Source organism: Nicotiana sylvestris, chromosome 5, assembly GCF_000393655.2.
Source record: "Nicotiana sylvestris chromosome 5, ASM39365v2, whole genome shotgun sequence".
Classification (NCBI taxonomy): Eukaryota; Viridiplantae; Streptophyta; class Magnoliopsida; order Solanales; family Solanaceae; genus Nicotiana; species Nicotiana sylvestris.
In genome coordinates this window covers 98,644,011-98,663,635 of record NC_091061.1, presented here as the reverse complement: position 1 = coordinate 98,663,635, position 19,625 = coordinate 98,644,011, and the positions used below count along the sequence as shown (strand labels likewise).

The 19,625-nt window shown below is 36.4% G+C and overlaps 1 protein-coding gene and 2 non-coding genes across 3 annotated transcripts; 1 reads left to right on the top strand and 2 right to left on the bottom strand.

Moving 5' to 3' along the window:
- The first annotated feature begins 2,339 nt into the window (after window positions 1-2,339).
- On the top strand, window positions 2,340-16,255 carry LOC104241620 (uncharacterized). Its single transcript, XM_009796560.2, has 13 exons — window positions 2,340-2,572; window positions 4,900-4,952; window positions 5,782-5,950; window positions 6,065-6,128; window positions 9,186-9,265; window positions 9,555-9,708; window positions 10,618-10,679; window positions 10,808-10,870; window positions 12,530-12,588; window positions 12,917-12,998; window positions 14,573-14,616; window positions 14,732-14,962; window positions 15,976-16,255. Exons 1-13 carry the CDS (start codon window positions 2,426-2,428, stop codon window positions 15,992-15,994), a joined length of 1,227 nt encoding a protein of 408 aa, XP_009794862.1. The 5' UTR covers window positions 2,340-2,425; the 3' UTR covers window positions 15,995-16,255.
- Window positions 16,256-19,021: 2,766 nt separating this feature from the next.
- Window positions 19,022-19,093, bottom strand: LOC138869871 (small nucleolar RNA snoR60). The gene has a single exon (XR_011400121.1). It is a non-coding gene; the product is annotated as a small nucleolar RNA snoR60 (small nucleolar RNA).
- Window positions 19,094-19,298: 205 nt separating this feature from the next.
- Window positions 19,299-19,370, bottom strand: LOC138869872 (small nucleolar RNA snoR60). The gene has a single exon (XR_011400122.1). It is a non-coding gene; the product is annotated as a small nucleolar RNA snoR60 (small nucleolar RNA).
- Between the last annotated feature and the right edge of the window lie 255 nt (window positions 19,371-19,625).

Genomic DNA, 19,625 nt, shown 5'->3' with positions numbered 1-19,625 from the left:
CGACATACGAAACTTTTTAGGAATGGGCTTCAGAGCTGCACTTGGAGAGAATGGCTTTTATACGAATTTCTTGGCATCCAAATCTTTCAAGACCGGGGGTGCCCCTGGTATTTGATCAACATGGGAGTTTTACATCTCCACTTTTTTGTCGTTATCCTCAATCTTTTTCTCCTCTGACTCGATTCTTTTGATGAGCTTCTCAAACATCCTCATAATCGTGGGATCAGTCCCCGAGCCATTACTGTTTGATCTTTCTGGTACCGGCTCAGTACGACGATTGATTTCTGGTTCGACTACACTTGGAGTTTTATGCTGACTTTGAAGCTGAGCGATAGCAATCTGTTGAGCTTGTAGCATCTCGAATATTACTTGGAGGCTGACTCCCTCGTCTCCTATACCCCGCGTTCCTTGGCCACTAGATCGGGCTTCTCTGCGTACACTTCCTCCGGGGTCTGCGCCTAAATCCGCATTCAAAGCAATGTGTGAACTAAAATCGGCTGGTTCCACATTTGTCACTTCCCTAAGGTTGATCGGTGGTACACCAAGCCCTACGTTGTTGTTTTCCCCATGAAATCCAAGACCATTATCGCCCTTTACGGGTGCGTTTTGCGAGTTTGATATGTTTTAACATGAGAACAAAAATTCTTGACAAGAACAAGTGTGAAAATTACGCGTGTTATCAAAATCAGTACTGAAATAACCACTATTATTTTTAGCCCCACGGTGGGCACCAAACTGTTTACCTCGAAAATACGAGTAACAATTAAACTTGTTTATGGTTTTAAAGATATGTGATTTAGTTCAATATTAATTAATAACCAAGAAATCTAACGTACAAATGAAAAAGGTAAGTAAAATCAAACCAGCGTGCAAGCCAGTCTCGACCTCGAGCTAAGGTGGCCTCGAGGTAGGTCAAGAACAATAAAGTTAAAGGACAATTTTGATGAGTAATGAGTAAGAAAGTAAGAGAGTATATTCTTTTGCCAATGATTGATGATGGTTACAAATTATTGGGGTCCCCTTTATATAGCAGGGGAGCCCTAAATAAGGTATATTTCTATTGACAGTTAAGGAATCTTATTGGGACAACTATCTAACCGCCTAGTACGGATTTGTACTAACTCGTACGAATCTATTCCGAAATTTACGCCATGATCATAGGGACGTGGCTAGAATCTTGCTCTTTCTGTTACAAACCCATAACAACATCATCTCGAGGTTGGTCATACTCGACTTCGACGCTCATCACGTACTTCGATCCTCGAGCCTTGTACTCTGTCATCGGGCTCGAGTTTGGTCCATTGGGCTCGAACTCGTCCATCCTGAACTTCAGGCTTGAAGTGACTCGGGCATATCTGATTTTGACCGTATACAGTACCAGTGAACTGAAGATCATTATTCGTGGCAACAATACATATAGATTCAAGATCAAGCTCAAAAACTCTTGAATTTATTTTCATGTAAAGAAGAATCAGAAGAATCAAAGAGTTAATAATATATGAAATATAATACAAACACTTGTTGAGATATTTTTTCAGTCTTAATTATTTTCTTGACACAAATTTTGTCGTTCACATTTATTTCTAACCAAAAAAACCGAAAAATGGCAAAAATATTATTTCTTGGCGTTTGGTTGAAAACTTTGCAACCCAACTTTGGCTGCCGTACACCTAGAGGGTGGTTTAAACTAAATATCGATGCTAGTTTTAAAAATCACAACGAAAAAACTGGCCTTGGAGGAATAATCAGAGATACCCATGGAAATTGGATAGTTGGATTTGCTAAAACTATCCAGGCTACTGGATCAATACATGCAGAAATGAAAGCACTCATGGAGGGGCTAAAAATAGCACAAGAATGGGAAACGTTCCCGCTGGAAATAGAGACGGACTCCACGGAGGTGATTCATTTAATACAACAAGGGAACAAATTATATAACAACATTGTTGATAAATGCAGGTTGTTCATGCACCAGCAGAAGGTGATTCTCCAATACACCTTCAGGCAAGAGAATAGGATTGCACATCACTTGGCAAAAAAGGCAAGGTAGGAAGGGAAGCAAGTTTTTGTATTACCACCATGCTATGTAAACTCTCTAGTAGAAAGTGACCAAAAGGAACTCTATGTTTGTATTAAGACTTTATCTTATGATGCTTGTAATATTCTAGCAAGCTTAGGAAATAGAAGTGTTCTTAGTGACATAAACTATAAAGGCTATGTACGCAACAACTAGTTATTAATATACAATATTCCTGTTTGCTAAAAAAAAAACTTTTGGGTGCCGTAAAATGAAAAAAGAAAAAAAAGAAAAGAAAAAGAGAAAGACAAAACTGAAGAAGCAACCCAATTAGCCCAAACCCTATTAACCAGCACTGTGACTGAAAGACAAGCGGAGAAAGCTTTCACCAGGAACAAACCAACAAAGATGGACGCAATAAGGAAGCAGCTGGACGTGTTAATGGGAGCGAATCGCAACGGCGACGTCCGTGAGGTCGATCGGAAGTACTACGACCGTGAAGTTTGCCGTCTCTTCCTCGCTGGCCTCTGTCCTCACGAGCTTTTCCAACTCACTGTGCGTAATCGAAAACACACACACACGCACACTCTCTCTCTCTCTCTTGCATGTTTCTGTGATTGTGTTTTGGAGCTCTATATTCAGATATGTTAATTTACGCGTGCATGGAAGTTTTGTTTTGTTTCCTTTTTGTTGCTGAAAAAGCTGGAATTATTGTTGAAATAGTAGTTTATTGGCTCTGTTATTACTCTTTGTACTGGAACTGTTGAAAGAAAATCGTAGGAAGCTTTGCTGTGAAAATTTATCTCCAAGTGTGTGTATATCTAGGGGGGTTACAGGAATAGACGAAGCATTAATTAATCTTTTGGCTGCAAATGTAGTTGTTCTCTGAAGGAGCTTTGTTGAACCTTCTTCTATTTTTCTTTTTTGTTTTATTGATTCCTCTTGCTTTATAATTGTTGAAGTAAAATCATTGAAACTTCCTAAAGTAGGCATATCAAGCCCTAGATTACATTTACGCTGTCACTGAGTGTGTAGAATTTTAGGGCTGTACTGTGTCTCCTTTGCACAAAGACATATCAAGGCCTATGCGTGATACTTGTTAGTGCTTTAGGTTCCCTGTTTCTTTATGAACATCTTTTGAGTATTGGCATTTCCCTTTTTGGTATTGATCTTTTCTTTTACTTCCATATTTTTCATTTTATGTGATGATATTACCAGGCTCGAGGTTTAACATTTTAATTTGGCTAATACAATATTTGTGATGATTAACAATATTAAAGTATTGGTTGAAAGAATATATTATATCACATCAAAGTTAAAGTGTTTAAGTGTGTAATATAAAGAATGTAACTTCTTGAGAAGTGTGACCGTTTTATTGAATAGAATGGTGTAAAACAGTTTCGAGTGTCCCTAAAATAGGAGTGTTGCATGATTAAAGTGAGGGAGTACATTTCTGGCTTTTGAATCTTAAATTCTTTTGAAATGGTTTTAAAATTACTCTTGTTGACTACAATGAGCATGCCCCATTTTAAACATTGTGAATGAGTTCTATGTAGCTCATATTCGCCCTGTCTATATAATGTGGTTAAAGGCTTGTTTGAGGCGCGCTTAAATCCTGAAACTAGGTGATTCTAAGGGTGGGTCTTCAGCTTGTTTGGTTGAGGCTTTAGAGAAGTATCGGTGTGATAAGATAAGCATCTCATCGCGATGGGTCCTATCTTAAATTGAGCGGCACTAAATGAAAAAAAGACATTTTAATTGTTAATGAGACGTTATCAATAAATTTGTTACTTATAAAAAAGAATAAAGAATCCCATCATCTACCGAATTTCGAAGGCTGCGGTTGGTCCAAAGGATCGGCTGCAGACGGATTTCTCAGTCATAACAAAAAAAAGAATAAAAAATCTAAGATAAGAAAACATTCACTTAACGACTTATTAAAAACAGTCACTTAACTGTTTTTTAAGAATGGTAAGGTTTAAAACAGTCATTTAACTTGAATTTAGAAACTTGAAACCTATGTTACTTGGTCTCTTCAAAAATGTTGTTGGGTGCGTGTCAGATCCTCCAAATTTAGTGCATTTTTGGAGGATTCGACACGGGTGCGGCAACACTTTTGGAGAGTCCGGGCAACATAGCTTGAAATTGCATCTTGTGCATCTAATTCAAAAATTTAACTAGGTTTTTTAAGTTAACTTACATGTCCATTTTTTTTTTGTATCATCGAGAAATCTCTGAGGGTTATGTTCAAAACTTGTTGGATAATGTCCCTGCTCCTCTGCCCTTTTCTATTTAAATACCAAGCTTTTATCTGTGCGACTATGCCAGCGCTCGAACTCGTGAAGTGCACCTACCTCTCACATCACGGGCTGCGCTCTTGCCACTGGACCAAACCCCTGGGTTCAATTTAAATGTCTTTTTACTTCATATATATATCACTAAAGTGTATTGTCAATCATTCATTACTGAAGAGGTGATGGTTATCATCTTAGTTAAAAATATACAACCATTTGGGGTGGGGGTGGGGTGGGGTGGGGGGGTTCAATTTTGTGCCTTGATCTAGGCCTGCTTATGCTTTCTGTATTTTGCAATTGATTGTAACATTTTTTCTTTTCTTACTTTTTTGATGTAGTAAGGGTAATTTTTATTAAAGCTAGTATCGAGAAGGCGTTTTCTAAAAAGTACAAAAAAGTATTACAAAGACTTTATTGCAACATTTGCTTCATTGAGTCTACTAACTCACAAAAGATACTCAATATCTTCTGATCTATATTCCTTGCACCAGATATATAAGCTATGTATGCATTTGTATTAACAGAGTATAGATATTGTATCTTCTCCTCTGCAATTGATTGTAACGTTTCTTATATGGATCTGTGCAGAAAATGGACATGGGGCCATGCCCTAAGCTGCATTCGTTGCAGCTGAGGAAAGAGTATCCTTTTTCTGTTATGTTTATGCTATGATTTGCCAAATATTTCATCTGATTTCGAGGTGTGATTTGTATTCATATATGCTTGTAGGCTACCTTGTCAGAATCTTTTTAACTATCTAATGTTGTTTCTTCACGTTTTTCTTTCTTTTTTGTCCTTTTATGTTTCCTTCTAGTTTATGGCAAAGCAAAGGTTGATGCTTCCCTCACCCCTTTTCCCGGAAAAAGAACAGAAAAAGAAAGAAAGAAGAGAAAAGAAAATAATGGAATTTTTCATCTATCCTGCAGAGCTTGTTATTGATTGTATTAGCAGTAAAGGAAAACTGTGAGGTATTAATAAGTGGTCTGCTTACACACTTGAGAGGGTCAGTTATGGCAAAGCAAAGGTTGATGCTTCCCTCACCCCTTTTCCCGGAAAAAGAACAGAAAAAGAAAGAAAGAAGAGAAAAGAAAATAATGGAATTTTTCATCTATCCTGCAGAGCTTGTTATTGATTGTATTAGCAGTAAAGGAAAACTGTGAGGTATTAATAAGTGGTCTGCTTACACACTTGAGAGGGTCAGTTATTGGGTTGGCTACGTAACCTCCCCCCCCCCCCTTGATATTGAGAATATTAATTGTCCAAGGTGCATTCAAACATTCTTCTCCTTTTCTTAAGAGTATTCCCAGGTAAAAAAGAAATTTAGTGCTTTTGTTTCTCTTGATATCTAGAATGGTAGCTGTCCAAGGTGCTAACTTGTCATTTTTAATTAAAGTGTCAACATTGCTTATACCTTGCTTTTACGTCTCTTTAATGTTCTAGCGCCTTTTGTCTTGCCTTAACTCTGTTCAGCTATGAGGAAGCAAAAGCAAAAGGTCAAGATAACTATGATAGAGACTTGGAGGATGTAATAGATAGGCTGATTATTGAATGTGATCGAAAAATAACTAGAGCCCTTAAACGACTAGATGAGGAGGATGCAAAAGCTGCAATTGCCATATCAGTATCTGAAGTTACTCAGGTAACTGTAGAATGTTGGGCTCTGACATTAAGTAACTTCCTTTTATTGGTCTTTGGTACTTACTTTCCCCCTTCTGCTTTTAGTCTGTCACAATTACACTTGCTTAAATGGCAGGCACCTGAGATCGTTGAGCTGTCAAAGCAAATTAAAGAGAAGTTGAAAGAAGCTAATCGCTTTGGTAAGCCCTTTAAGGCCTCATTTCTTTTTTTAAAGATTAAGATGTCTGAATTTGAATGCTCATCTGGATATTAAGATGTGTATTAAGATTAAAACGCGTGAATCTGAATACAGATCTGAATATTAAGATGTGTATTAATATCTGAATATTAAATGATTAAGACTGTTTGTTCAATCTCTGAATGTATTAAATTTATTCTTATTTAAAAATTAATAAATAGAAATTTTTAAAAAAATACTACTCCCTCTGTTTCAATTTAAACGACACACTTTCCTTATTAGTTTGTTAAAAAAAGAATGACACATTTCTATATTTGGAAACAATTTAACTTTAACGTTTTCATTTTACACTTTTATAGCCACACAAATGTCACGGCCCTACAAAACTTTTGCCCTTAGGACCACATATTTCAAAAGTCTTTTTTTTCTTAAACTTTGTGCCAAGTCAAACTACATCATCTAAATTGAAACGGAGAGAGTAATTAATTTAATATTCTGTTAATATATTTTTAAAAATAAATAAATATGGTAGTTGGTGTTGATGATGGTTGACGGTGGCGCTTATGGATGCCGACTGGAGGTGGTGGTTGTTGGTAGTTTTGATTGATGGTGGTGGTTCTAGGCAGTAACTAGTCATGATTTGTAGTGATAGTTATGGTTGAGGAAGGTGGTGGTGGTTGGTGGTAGTTTATAATGGTGAACAATGGTGGCGATGGTTGATGATGGTGGTTGGATGGTTGTTGAGGTGGTTGGTTGTGGTTGAGGACGATGGTGGTGGCATTAGTTGATAATGATTTTTTTTTGGGGTGGTGGTGGTGGTAGTGGTAGTCGATAATGGTGGGATTGGAGCTGATTGTAGTTGATAATGCAGTGGCGGCTATGGTTGAGGATGGTGGTGGTCAGTGGTGGTGTTTGAGTTTGGGGGATAGTCGGTGGTGGTAGTTGAGTGTGGTGCATGGTGGTAGCTGATAATGGTGGGCGGTGGCGGCGGTTAGTAGTGAATGTGGATAATAATATCTTAATGAAATTAAGTATCTATTATAAAATCTTAATCAATGACCTATTCAGACCCAGAAAATAAAAAACACAAACACACTTAATGATTAAGATCTGAATAATTAAGATCCAGATTTAAAAAACAAACGCACTTATATATTACCTTTTCACAAAAAAAAAAACAACGCATTTAATATTTGAAATATGAATGATTAAGATTCCGACCTCCATTAAGTATAAACAAATGAGGCCTTATGTTATTCCCTGGTGCAAGGACATGCTCTTGATGTGTCATGTTACCAGTTTATGATTTCTTAAATCTCACATGTTGTAAGTCATGATATATATGAAATATTATGAATTGGCTTGCCCAATCTATTTACTCTGTGCACACACGAACCTCTTTAAGGGAATATGGTAGACTTGAGAGCCAATGCTGATATTATAAGATGCTTCAACTTTGCCTCAAAGTATCAGCTCTATGAAGGTCAGGTTTCACGGTTAGATCTAGACCTCTGTGGTCGCTAGTAAAGGGTGGACAATGGGCGGCTTGGGCGGGTCAAAATGGGTTGAAGCAAGAAATGGGTCATTGCCCAACCCTGCCCAAAGCTTACTTGCGCTAAGATGAATTAGGTCAAAATGAGCTAAACAATAGGTTGTAGCCCAACTTGACCCAGCTTTTGTGTATTCTTTCAAAGACACTAAACATTATTCAAATTACTTAAATTGACTAAAATAATACTTTATAAGATCCGTAATTACATTAATATCGCTACTGTCCTATTCGATTTGCTGTTTTTTTCCTGTTCTTTTAAACTTGTCTCCGACAACAACGAAAAAAAATTGTTTCTTCTAATTCGTTTGAAATAATGAATATTTACATGTGGTAAGTATAGTCTTTGATTCACGGTTATGCCTTTGACATTTTATTTTCAATAAATTGGTCAATTTGAAAGTTAATTGTTAAAATAAAGGTATATGTATATTCATATTCAAGCAATCATAATATAGGGCGTTTACATTAGAAGATTGGAATATAAGAATAAAATTGAAACAAAAATGTTACCCAAGATCATCTTGTATCCTTATTATAGAAGTTATTTATTCTTCTCAATAGGTACTAATACATTTATTTTGTAAAATAAATACAAAAGGATATACTTGGACTTGGACAATAATATAATCAAAAGGTTGACTAGGTAGTTACTGGTTCAAGTAATTTAAAAAGAAGAAAATAGGGTCAGTTAAAAAAGGTTGACTAGGTAGACCTGGGATTTGTTCATTGAAGAAGGAAGAAGAAGAAAGTTGAAGTGACAAAGCTGAAAATCTGATATGGACTTTTGCTATTCGTGGGTCATTTTGGGCTAAAATGATGGGCTGATTTGGGCTACTGAAAATAAATGGGTTTAGTTGGGTTGTGCCCAAACTTAGCCCATCATTAAAGTATCTCATCCCCAACCCATTAAAACCTGGGCGGGTTGGGTGGGTCAAATGTGGGCTTGGGCTACTTTTGCCACCCCTATAGCTAACTAGGAAAATGCATGTTTGATTGGATCTTGTCCTGTGTTAACTTAGTAAACACGTGTTCTTGCTGGCGAAAGTAACTATCTGGAAATTGTAGGATATATAAAGGTTTGATCTAGAATGTAGCTTTATTAGGCCTTTACAGAAAGTGGATATATATCCATTAGAAACTTAGAACTGAAAAGAAGAGGAGCAGGAGGTGTAAAAAGTACAGAGATTGGAAAAGCAATGTGATGCATGTGAAATAGGATATCTTATAATAGGAGGCTAGTAGGGTTAGTTATGATGTAAATAAGGTTACTGAGGCGGAGTTCCTTGCACCGCAGGGCGAATGTACACTTTGATGTAAATGGTTTGCATCTCTAGGATGCTGGTTCTAATAAAGTAACTCATCAAAAAGGCAGTGATCAATTTGATTGTAACATAGGTATCAGATGAATAAAATATGTGCTACTTTGTTTTATGAACTTCTCTACATGAAAGAGGAAGGTGCTACCTTTTAGTTAGATAAGATTTTAAATGATCTATTTCCTTGCAGATTTTGAAGGCAAGGCAGATATGAAGATTCGAGCTTTGGAAGAGGTCGAGGAACTTAGAGCAAAGAGGGCAGACAAACAGGTGCCGAGGGGAATTCAAGACATTCAATTTCCTTTTCCAATAAGTCAATTCAAACAATAATTCATGTTCCCTGTATATAATCCTGACCTCTTTTGGAATTTATCAGCTCTATAATCCTCTGTTTTTGTCTACATTATGAGCTGATACTTTTCCTATTTTGTAATTCTGCATCCTCTGGATGCTTTTGTTATTAATATGCCACTTACTTCATAAAAAAACAATAATTCATTACATGTTTAAACTTCCTCGGCTAAATATTTATATCACAATATTATTCCCTTTGCTTCAGTCAGTTCTTCTTTTGGAGGCTTTTAACAAAGACCGAGCATCTTTACCTCAGCCCCTTCAGAATGCTCCACAATTAGCACCCTTGCCTGCTGCTACTCCAGATCCTCGCATACAAGAAATGATAAATGAGAAACTGAAGAAAGCAGAAGATCTCGGTATGCACAATTTAATATCTATATAACCATGAAGTTCTTTGTCTATGACCTACTTATTTTGCACCAAGTCTTCCGTATTTCTTCATTAATTTAATATCTATATAACCATGAAGTTCTTTGTCTATGACCTACTTATTTTGCACCAAGTCTTTGTCTATGACCTACTTATTTTGCACCAAGTCTTCCGTATTTCTTCATTAATTTAATATCTATATAACCATGAAGTTCTTTGTCTATGACCTACTTATTTTGCACCAAGTCTTCGTATTTCTTCATTAATACACTTTCTCAGGCTGACTGTGTTTGGATCTTGTGAAATCCTGTTCATTTTGGTTCATGTCCATGAGTGTTCAATGGCAATTTGAGAAGTAAAGTAACTACAGGAACAAGAGTGACTAGTTTGGCTTTAGAAGCATCTTAGTGACTACTTTGGAATGGAAATTGATTTAGTGAGTAAAGTAGAGGATAGGCATGGACAAATTTTATTCCCAGTCAGTTATTTGTTCTGATACCTTGACAGTCTACAGCATTTCTTCATTGTGGAACCAAATGAGATGGTGATGTGCACAGGTCAATTTTGAAGCAGAACAGGGATCCTCTGATCTCCATTTTCTGATGGAAAAGCATTTATAGGGAAAAAGGAAAAAAGAGAAATGATCGACTGATATCTAAAGAAATGTGTTAACAGATATTGACTAAAGACAAAATTATCAGAAGAAAAATTGACTTACAAGAAGATTAAGCCCAATGTGGTAGAACTTTGCTTTTGTAAACCTCAAATGATATCTACTGTTGGTACTTTATCTGAGCAAAATGCTGCATAGCTTTTGCTCATATTTTTAATTACTTTCTGGTAACTTTTTTGTGATCAATTGCTTTATTTTGATATTTTGCCCTCATTGTATTTAGGTGAGCAAGGGATGGTTGATGAGGCTCAAAAAGCATTAGAAGAGGCTGAAGCGCTTAAGAAGGTTCCGGGCAATTTTGTTCTCATGTTGTCCTTGTTTATGGACTTTTGATGCTTTAATTTGCCTCTCTTTCCTTTCTCTATTTATGAGTTTCTTGTCAGTGCTATGTTCCTAACTATCTTCTTATTCAGCTGCCTGCGAGGCAAGATCCTGTTCAGGATTCCTTAAAGTACACTGCAGCCGATGTGCGGATCGTATGTCAATTTTCTCCATCTCTGTTAGGCGGTATTATTGTGTATGAATTATATCTTTGTTGCAGACCAGAAATAAATAAATAAATGTGTTCTATCTCAAACTGTTTAAGCTTTCAAGTTAGGTGGCACACACTTCATCGCAGTATTAGAGCAGGGATTTTGTGTTCGAGTCTCACTACCCACCTATTGAATTGTCCATGAAAAAAAGGAAGACTGAGGCAGCACGTGACACAGCATGCTGTAGACCTAAAGTACATGGATAAAATTGTTCTTCATTAGGTTAAGCTATTATATGCAATGGTCAAAACACTTTAACAATCTATGTAATGTATTTTTTTAACTCTGAATCTTCCCTGGGTGTTTATTATAAAAATCATAATTTCAGTTTGAGAATCTATTTTACCAATTCATGAAGAACACCCTCAATGAGACTTTGTGGATCCTTATAAAAGAAAAATAGAGACTATTCACTATTCTATGGATGGAATGGTTGGGGAATGGGGTGTAGAATCTTACCTTTTGAATTTTAAAGAAATTTTAGTTTGCAGTGGTTACATTCTCTTTCTAGGAAAGCTAAGAGCTAGGTTGGATTTTGTAGCATCATTCTGTTTCATTTTCCAAGAAAATTCTGTGGAGGAAGAGTTCTGCATTTTATTTGGCTTGCTTTTTTGATTTTTCTCAGAGGACTTGTTCGGTTAGCTAGGGAATTTGAATTGGGGAAAAATCGAATAGGATTCAATTGACCAGTAAAAATGCTAAGTTTCAGCTCAAATAGAAAGGAGAAATTAGAACAGAGTGAATGAAGAGCCTTATGGGAGCTTAGGTATGTGTGTTTTATGAGGGACGCACTTCGCAGACACACACACACTCTCTCTCTGTCTCTCTCTCTCTCTCACACACACACACTCAAGGGAGAGGGAAAGGGAGAGGGAGAGAGAGAGATGAGTCAAAACAATTTTTGAAGATCAAAAGGTAGAGAATCATGTTCTGATGTAAATTCTCTACTTTTTGGTATACTTCCTGTATACTAGAGTTCTCTCCCTTTTGATTAATACAATTTACCTTATCAAAAAAAAGAGAGTAAATTTAGACTTTGTGCTCCAACACACTGCTCCAAAGAAGACTATGGGAGCTTAGATATGTGTGTTTTATGAGGGACACACACACTCTCTCTCTCTCTCTCACACACACACACACACACACTCAAGAGAGAGGGAGAGGGAGAGAGATGAGTCAAAACAATTTCTGAAGAGTAAATTTAGACTTTGTGCTCCAACACACTGCCCAAAGAAGACTTTTTACAGCTTCTCCCAAATTGGGCCACAGGTGCAGATTAATGTTGTGTTTTGTTTGAACTGGAAACTTTTTGAAAATAACAGAATTTGTCCATCCTCCCACATGGGCTAGTTTGTGCACTGTGTTTCCGTAATTTTCACTGGAAACAATAAAAGCCAGGTTTCTTTTTGGGCCTGAGACGATAAATAAAATGAATGAATCATTGATTTCCTCTTGAATTGGGACGTATACAGTATGCTGAGTATTAGGCTATTAGCATAATGTGCTTGCTTTCATGATGTTTGTGCATATGTTCCTGTTAACTTAAGAAAATGAAGTCCTTATATGGAGTTACCAATCCTGATATGTTGATTACTTTTGCAGACTGATCAGAAGCTTCGCGTATGTGACATTTGTGGTGCATTCTTAAGTGTTTATGACAGGTGAATGTTCTTTTTCTATTTTCTTCTTTCCGGAAGATCTACCTAGTAGCTTTTTAGGAAAGACTGAGGGCTACTTTGGAGTTTTGAGTACTTCAGTATTTAACATGGCGATTGTACCTCCTTGTTACCAGCAGGCTTTGGGCCCAGTTTTACAAGGATAAACTTTTGCTGCTAAATAATGTGCGTCTTTTTCTGTATTAATTTTATCAATCATGCTATCCTTAGCGAGAAAGTTGTGGGGCAACTGTTATTGTTACAATCTTGTGTTAAAAGCAATGCGATTTAGAGCAAGAATTACCAGTTGTGCGTGCTTTGCTTTTCTCTTCAGTGATAGACGCTTAGCTGATCACTTTGGAGGAAAACTTCATTTGGGTTATATACAAATCCGTGAAAAGTTGGCTGAACTTCAGGTAAGATAAAACTATTTACTTTCCATTAATCCTTATCTTGCTCTTGTTTTTGTGAGAAGGCAGCTATATGATATATAATATTTATTAAGGGTATTGTGTTCTTGTATATATCTGTTTGGAGAAAATATCTGTTTGTAGAAAATGGTGCTTGACTGTGTGATGTGATGTGTTTGATCTATTAAGAATTTCGGATGAGCATTTTTAGCAAGTAGCTAAACTGGGTAACTGAACATTTTGATTCAGGTGCTGGTATAATGTTTCACTTTCTTCTATAGAGATTCTCAGTGTAAATGATCTGTGAGTTTTTCTATCCTCGGAGAAGAGTGTATCTTGACTTCTTAGTTATCTTGTTGTGCTCTTTGATTTGAGATTAATGGTAACTGAAAGTAAGCTGCACATCATTGTTATTGTTCCTGATGGAATTTGAAAAGAGACAACTTCTCTGTGAAATTCATTAGCTACATTTGAACAGTTTTGGTACTCATAATGGGAAAGAATTTCAGGCGGTATAGATTTGTTGCATGAACTTGATTTTCCTGAGAGCAGAAGACAATTAATAAGTATACAATGGATATGCCTGTGCCCAAGGTGAAATATCAATTATTTAATGCATGTTTTAAAACTTATATTAATAATTTGTGTTCCTGCCACTTTCTGATGGATAGCAGTAAAATCACTTAGGGGCTCAATCACTCTGTGCATATGAGCACTTACCTGCAGTAATCACTTAGTAGCTTAATGCATTGTTGAAAGTTGATCCTTGCTTTGATCTTTTTTTTTTTTTGCATGTTAATTTATGAGTCATGTCAGAGCATAGTACAATTTATTTGCCAAAGAAACTCAGTGTATCCTCTATGATAACTGAAAATTGGGTTTCATCCTTTTTGTTGCTAGATAAGACTCTCCTTTAATTTTGTATGGTCCAAAACATTTGTGGTGTCTGAATTGATGTGGCTTCTGGAATCGGATGGTTAAAAGCTAAGGCTTTGGTAACAGGTTTAATTTAGTCTTTTTTTAAAATACGTTGACTAGTCAATAACTGAAGGAAAAGGAAATCATTGCATTGGCAAACGGGCGGGCGGGTTGGATATGGGCGGGTCGAAAACGGATATGTAAAAATAGACAAATTATCCGACCCGAACCATATTTAATACGGATGAAAAAACGGGTGAACCGGCGGACAATATGGATATCCATATTATCCATGACTTCTTGAATATGATCACTTTTGGAGAATTCCTAGTCTCCCAAACTTGAGGAACCCCCAATTTGAGGCTTTGCAAATGTAAAAGTTAAACCCATTAGTTATTCATTGGTTTTCCATTGTCTAAATGGATATTATGTTTCTTATCCATATTTGACCCGTTTTTAAAAAGTTCATTATCCAACCCATTTTTTAATGGATAATATGGGTGAATAACTGTTTTCTTTTAACCATTTTGCCACCACTAGTTGCACGTCTTTTATTTGAATGCATTCTTTTTGGTTGAATATATCCATTGTATTTTCACTGGCTGTAACATGTGGGAAGTTGTGATATGCTTCAATCTTTTCTCTCAATGACAAATTGTCAGGAAGAAAGAAACCAAAAGCGAAAGGCCTATGAAGAAGAGAGGAGGTAAACTTAGATTACCTTTTCAATGATGTATGCTTTTTTTGCACTTTTTCCTGTCTCTGTATATATATATTCGGTTTTATTTGTTTAGTTCTAAGTCTTTACTGTTACTATGCAGATCAAAAGAGAGGAGAAGCAGGGAGCGTGGCAGAGAATCAAGCAAGGATCGGGGTGATAGCCGTGAACGAGCGAGGGATCATGATCGTAAGAGCAGGGACCGTGACAGATACTATGACCGAGATTGCAGTTATGAACACGAGCGTGACCGAGATAGAGACCGCTCTCGCAGCTATGATTCCAGAAGTCAAAGGAGATCACGTTCACGGTCAAGGGATTATGATCGTCACAGGTTTTTTTTTTTGAACTGCTACATAAAATGCATGCATTATGGTGTTTTATGTTTTTTTTTTTTTTTTTTTTTTTTTAAAGTTATAGCCATGAGGTATCAATATACTGCATGCCAAGTAGCTTTGAATTCCAAGAATTAACTCAAATACGGCCTCACCTAATCTCTTAAACTAAAAATAGCTGTCGGATGTGTAATATGTGTATAGTCTATGTATACCTGCTTGAAAAAGTAAACATTAATTTGGCTGGCTATTTGTACAACAAACCCTTTGAATTCCTGGTGGAAATGTTTGAGTGTCAAGAAAGGGAACTGCACACAACAACAACAACCCAGTAAAATCCCACAAGTGGAGTCTGGGAGGGTAGAGTGTACGCAAACCTTACCCCTACCCCGGAGGAGTAGAGAGCATGTTTTCGAAAAACCCTCGGCTCAAGAAGACAAAAAGAGAGTGGATCCGTAGCAAAGGGAACTACATAAATAGGATAAGGTAGTCCCTCGATGATGAACTATATTCTTTTATGATGCTCTTTTTTTTTTTTTTTTTTTTTTGGTATGGTGACTTGGGTGTGCACTTGGGTAAGCTTGTAGGTCTACTGCGCATTCCTTTGGTTGGATGGGTATGAATGACACAGATCTTTAACTTATCTTGAAGTGATGTTTGGTGAGGATGGGCTCCTTGGGGTAGCATACAAAACCTTCCATTTGGGAGGCACTGTTGTTTCTGGAGATGTTTTGTTTTAAGATTTTCGCACTGAATATCAAGCTACATTCAGTACTTTTTGAAGAAGAAATTATTACATAGAGAAAGGGACAGGGAAGGGGGACAGTGAGAACTGAACCTTACCTATCATTTCACACCAGTTTCAGTAGACTATTGATCTACAAACACACTTAAGTATGTACTAGCAAATACATGGTGATGAGGTCATTAATTCGTTCAAGCTATTGCAGATAGCAATTGCAATTACATATTTCTAACTGGTTTCTCTTTTTGTCTGTTATCTTCCTTTCAGGCGTTATGATCGCTACTAGGTGGAAGCTGCTGTTCCGGGGCTAATTTGTATCTTGTTGGTGGATGATCACTAGCTAGCTGTTTTAGCATCTAATATGATGTCGCTTCTTAGTCGCCCAATTTAGAAAGGCATGCCAGATGTCACATATATAGCTAGCTTAATTTTGTGGTTGTGGACATTATATGTAGTGGAAGAAAAGAAATTTGATGTTGATCTCTTAATGTTGTCGTACATTTTATGCTGCTTTGATATTCTAGTAAAATGCAGGATTTTGCTGTTAGACTCTCCTACCCCCAGATTGTACGCTTTTCTGCAGGGAATTATACGCAATGAATTATTCATTAAAAGACTTGACGTGTAGTGAGTGGAGATTAACTGCATGGTTATGGGTTGCAAGCAATAGATGTTAGGAAATCTGATAAAATTTAAAATAGATGTAGAAATGAGTTCTTTTTTCTAACTCGATGGAGACTGCAAAAGGGTCCGAAGCTTAATAAAACTTGCAAGAGCCGTCAAACGTTTCTAACTCAATGTATGCCTCATTCTTGAAATTGTACTTTTTCTCTTCTTTTCCCCCCCTTAAATCATAATAATAATGATAATCTAAATGCACAGCCAATGCATAAATAAGATATGCACAAAGGGAACCATTCGGGTACATTTGGGAGGTGGCAAAGGAAGTGTTCTTCCTAGTTCAACTGACTAATATTGCTGGGTGTCTCGATGATGGGAATTCCAAATAGCTGCTCTATTTATTAGTTCCCACCAGTTTTCTAGAGTCAGAAATTAGTTACATCCTCCTGGCTCCTAGAAGAAGATGACAACTAAACAATGGTAAAAGAACAGCTACCTTCAACAGACCATCCTGTCCACAACCTGATAATACCCGAACCTTTTTTCTCGTCCTCGATCTCCTGCAGCAGAGGCTTGACGACCTAATGAATTCGTACTAAATAATTTGTAAAAAATAATTGATGAAAGAGTATACTGAAAAAGAAAACGACATATAAATAAGAGATAAACCTTCTAACAAGCTGAAAAGATGTAGGGATCATTCACAATGTAGTAACCACTTTCCTTGGGTACATAATTTAGGTCATCAATGGAGAAAATTATAGTCAATAGCTGAATGACGGAAATAAATTTAAGCTAATATAATTTGCTCCAAATATTAAGAGCAATGGTTCCAATTAAGATCATTCTCAAATAAATAAAGGTACTATCTGTCTATATGGTTAGACATAGTCTTGCAATTACATATTCTTCCGCAAAATCAAATATTGATCTTGTTCTTTGCGCTAGCCAGAAGGTTCTCTAAGAACTGAAACTAAAAGTGAAATCTTCTAGATAAACATTCAGCAACATTTTATATTTTCCACAATTTCATGTGGATCAAATAATATATACTGCGTAACTAAAGGAGATTAGAACTCTTAATGATTTGGTTTAAAGCTGAAAGTTTAAAGCCAGTCATGTCTAAAACCTTGAGAAATTTGGTACTTGTTAGTTGTGACAGATGAATCAACTTAGTAAAATTTAAGGGATTATAAGTACACACACAGAGAGACAGAGAGGGAGAGGAAGGGATTTATATTCCCTTTTTACAGAACCACGCGATCATATCTCGATATTCATTAATCTGAATGTGTGATTGGACGTAATAATGGACCTGATATGAAGAACTCTTTATATCGATCTGCAGCAGCAGAACTATAGTTACTCTAATGAAAACCCATGAGGATAAAACAAACAAGACAATGAAGAAATTAACCAAAGCTAATTAAAGGAAAACGTATTACGTACAGGAAGAATGAAATTATTCCAAATTCCAGCCATGTGCATGCACGAGGTAACAAGTCAGTACGTAGACTTTATATGATTGATAATTAAGTCATCCGCCAAACTATATATTTCCCTAATACAACGTGTAAAATTATAATTACCTCGCAATTCTGCTCCTAATTCGACATAAGCCATTTAAAATTATATTGCGTATGAAATTGAATGTTGAGGTCCATACACAAGATGGGGGATTATTTGATAATAAAATTTTAGACAGATATGAACATTTAAAATTTTCTGGGTTGCTGTAGGCTATGCAAGATATCACATAAAATATGTCTGATGTCTTTAGCTAAACTAACTTTGTTATCTTCATCGTTCCCATCAATATATACCAAAGACTGCTTACAATTAGCCCGGTCCTATCATAATTCACAACTGCATAGATTGCTTTGAGGACATTATTGCTATCATAATACCAATATATAGCACATCAGAGACGGATAAACATTTATTGTCAATAACAAATAGGATCTACAAGAGCTCGAGCAACATATACCTCTACTTGGTGAAGATGCAATTAGAATACATAAAATTTGAGGCTACTAACTAGAAGAGAGCCCTCTGTTGACTGCATGAGGATCCAGAATTGTTAGCCAGTAAAGTGCATAATGGCCCAAAATCTTATTGACCAGAGCTTTCTATGGTCTATGATCTCATCAATATTAAGGTCGTCGTCTAAGTCTAACTGAACCAGCACATTCTGATTTTCAAATTTTTGAAATGCTAATGCCAAAATCTGAACAAACTCAGTCCTCATCAGGAAAATTCACATGGACAGAGCCCTGTTTAATAGGAGGCCGAACAGGTCTACGAAGCAAAACCTGCTGCATATTATGTAATTCTAAAGTTGCTGGTGAAATGGACAATTTTGATTCGAGCTGACTGAGTATCTGGAATAGTCCATGTTACCAAACAAGACGGTTCAACGACTCCAAAATACCTTCCCAATAACTGAAACCAGAAGTTGTTTATCCAAGTGGCACTCTCACAATCATGACTCATATTGCGTGATTTCAATGATCAAGACACGCGGCATGTGGAAACAAAATTTTTTAAAAAATAGTCATGACAAATCACAAATCTTTGCCCCAAAATTACTTAAAAAGTTGAAAGATTCTACCTGCATATCATTTTTCCAGCAGAAAGAAACAGCAAAATGATGCAAAGACAAAGATTAATTAATAATTTCAAACATCCGCCGATCATCAGAAACTCGGTTTTTGCATCACCCATGATGTCTAGAAGGGGAATCCGAGTAACTCATCATCTGCATTCTATGTACAGGCAAAGAAAAAGAAAATTCTGAAAAAGTGACCGAAGAAATATGGCACCAGTTTGAAAATAAATGGAACACAAAGACTCAATAAATGGTGAAAGGAATTATGCAACGGCAAAGATTAAAAGCTTCAAACATCCCGCCAACAAATAATAGATCAGGAAAAAAATGATAAGAATTTCAACATCACATCAATGAATAGTGCATCAGAAACTCGGTTTTTGCTTCATTCATGATGTCTAGAAGGGGAATCCGAGTAACTCATCATCTGCTTTCTGAGAGTAGTCAAAGAGGAAGAAAATTTTGAAACAAGGACAGAGAAATACAACACCGGTTTGGAAATGAAAAGAATGTAATGAGGAGAAAAAATCAATTTTCAGAAGAATTATACCTCTAGCAACCATAGTTGTAGCAAAGTATGTGAAGTATCTGAGGAGAACTTTAAGAGGCTTTATAGTATTCTAATTTAGGGTTTAGGGTTTTGTGAGATAAATGAGGTCAAAATAGCACGGTATAGTCAGTTTTCGCA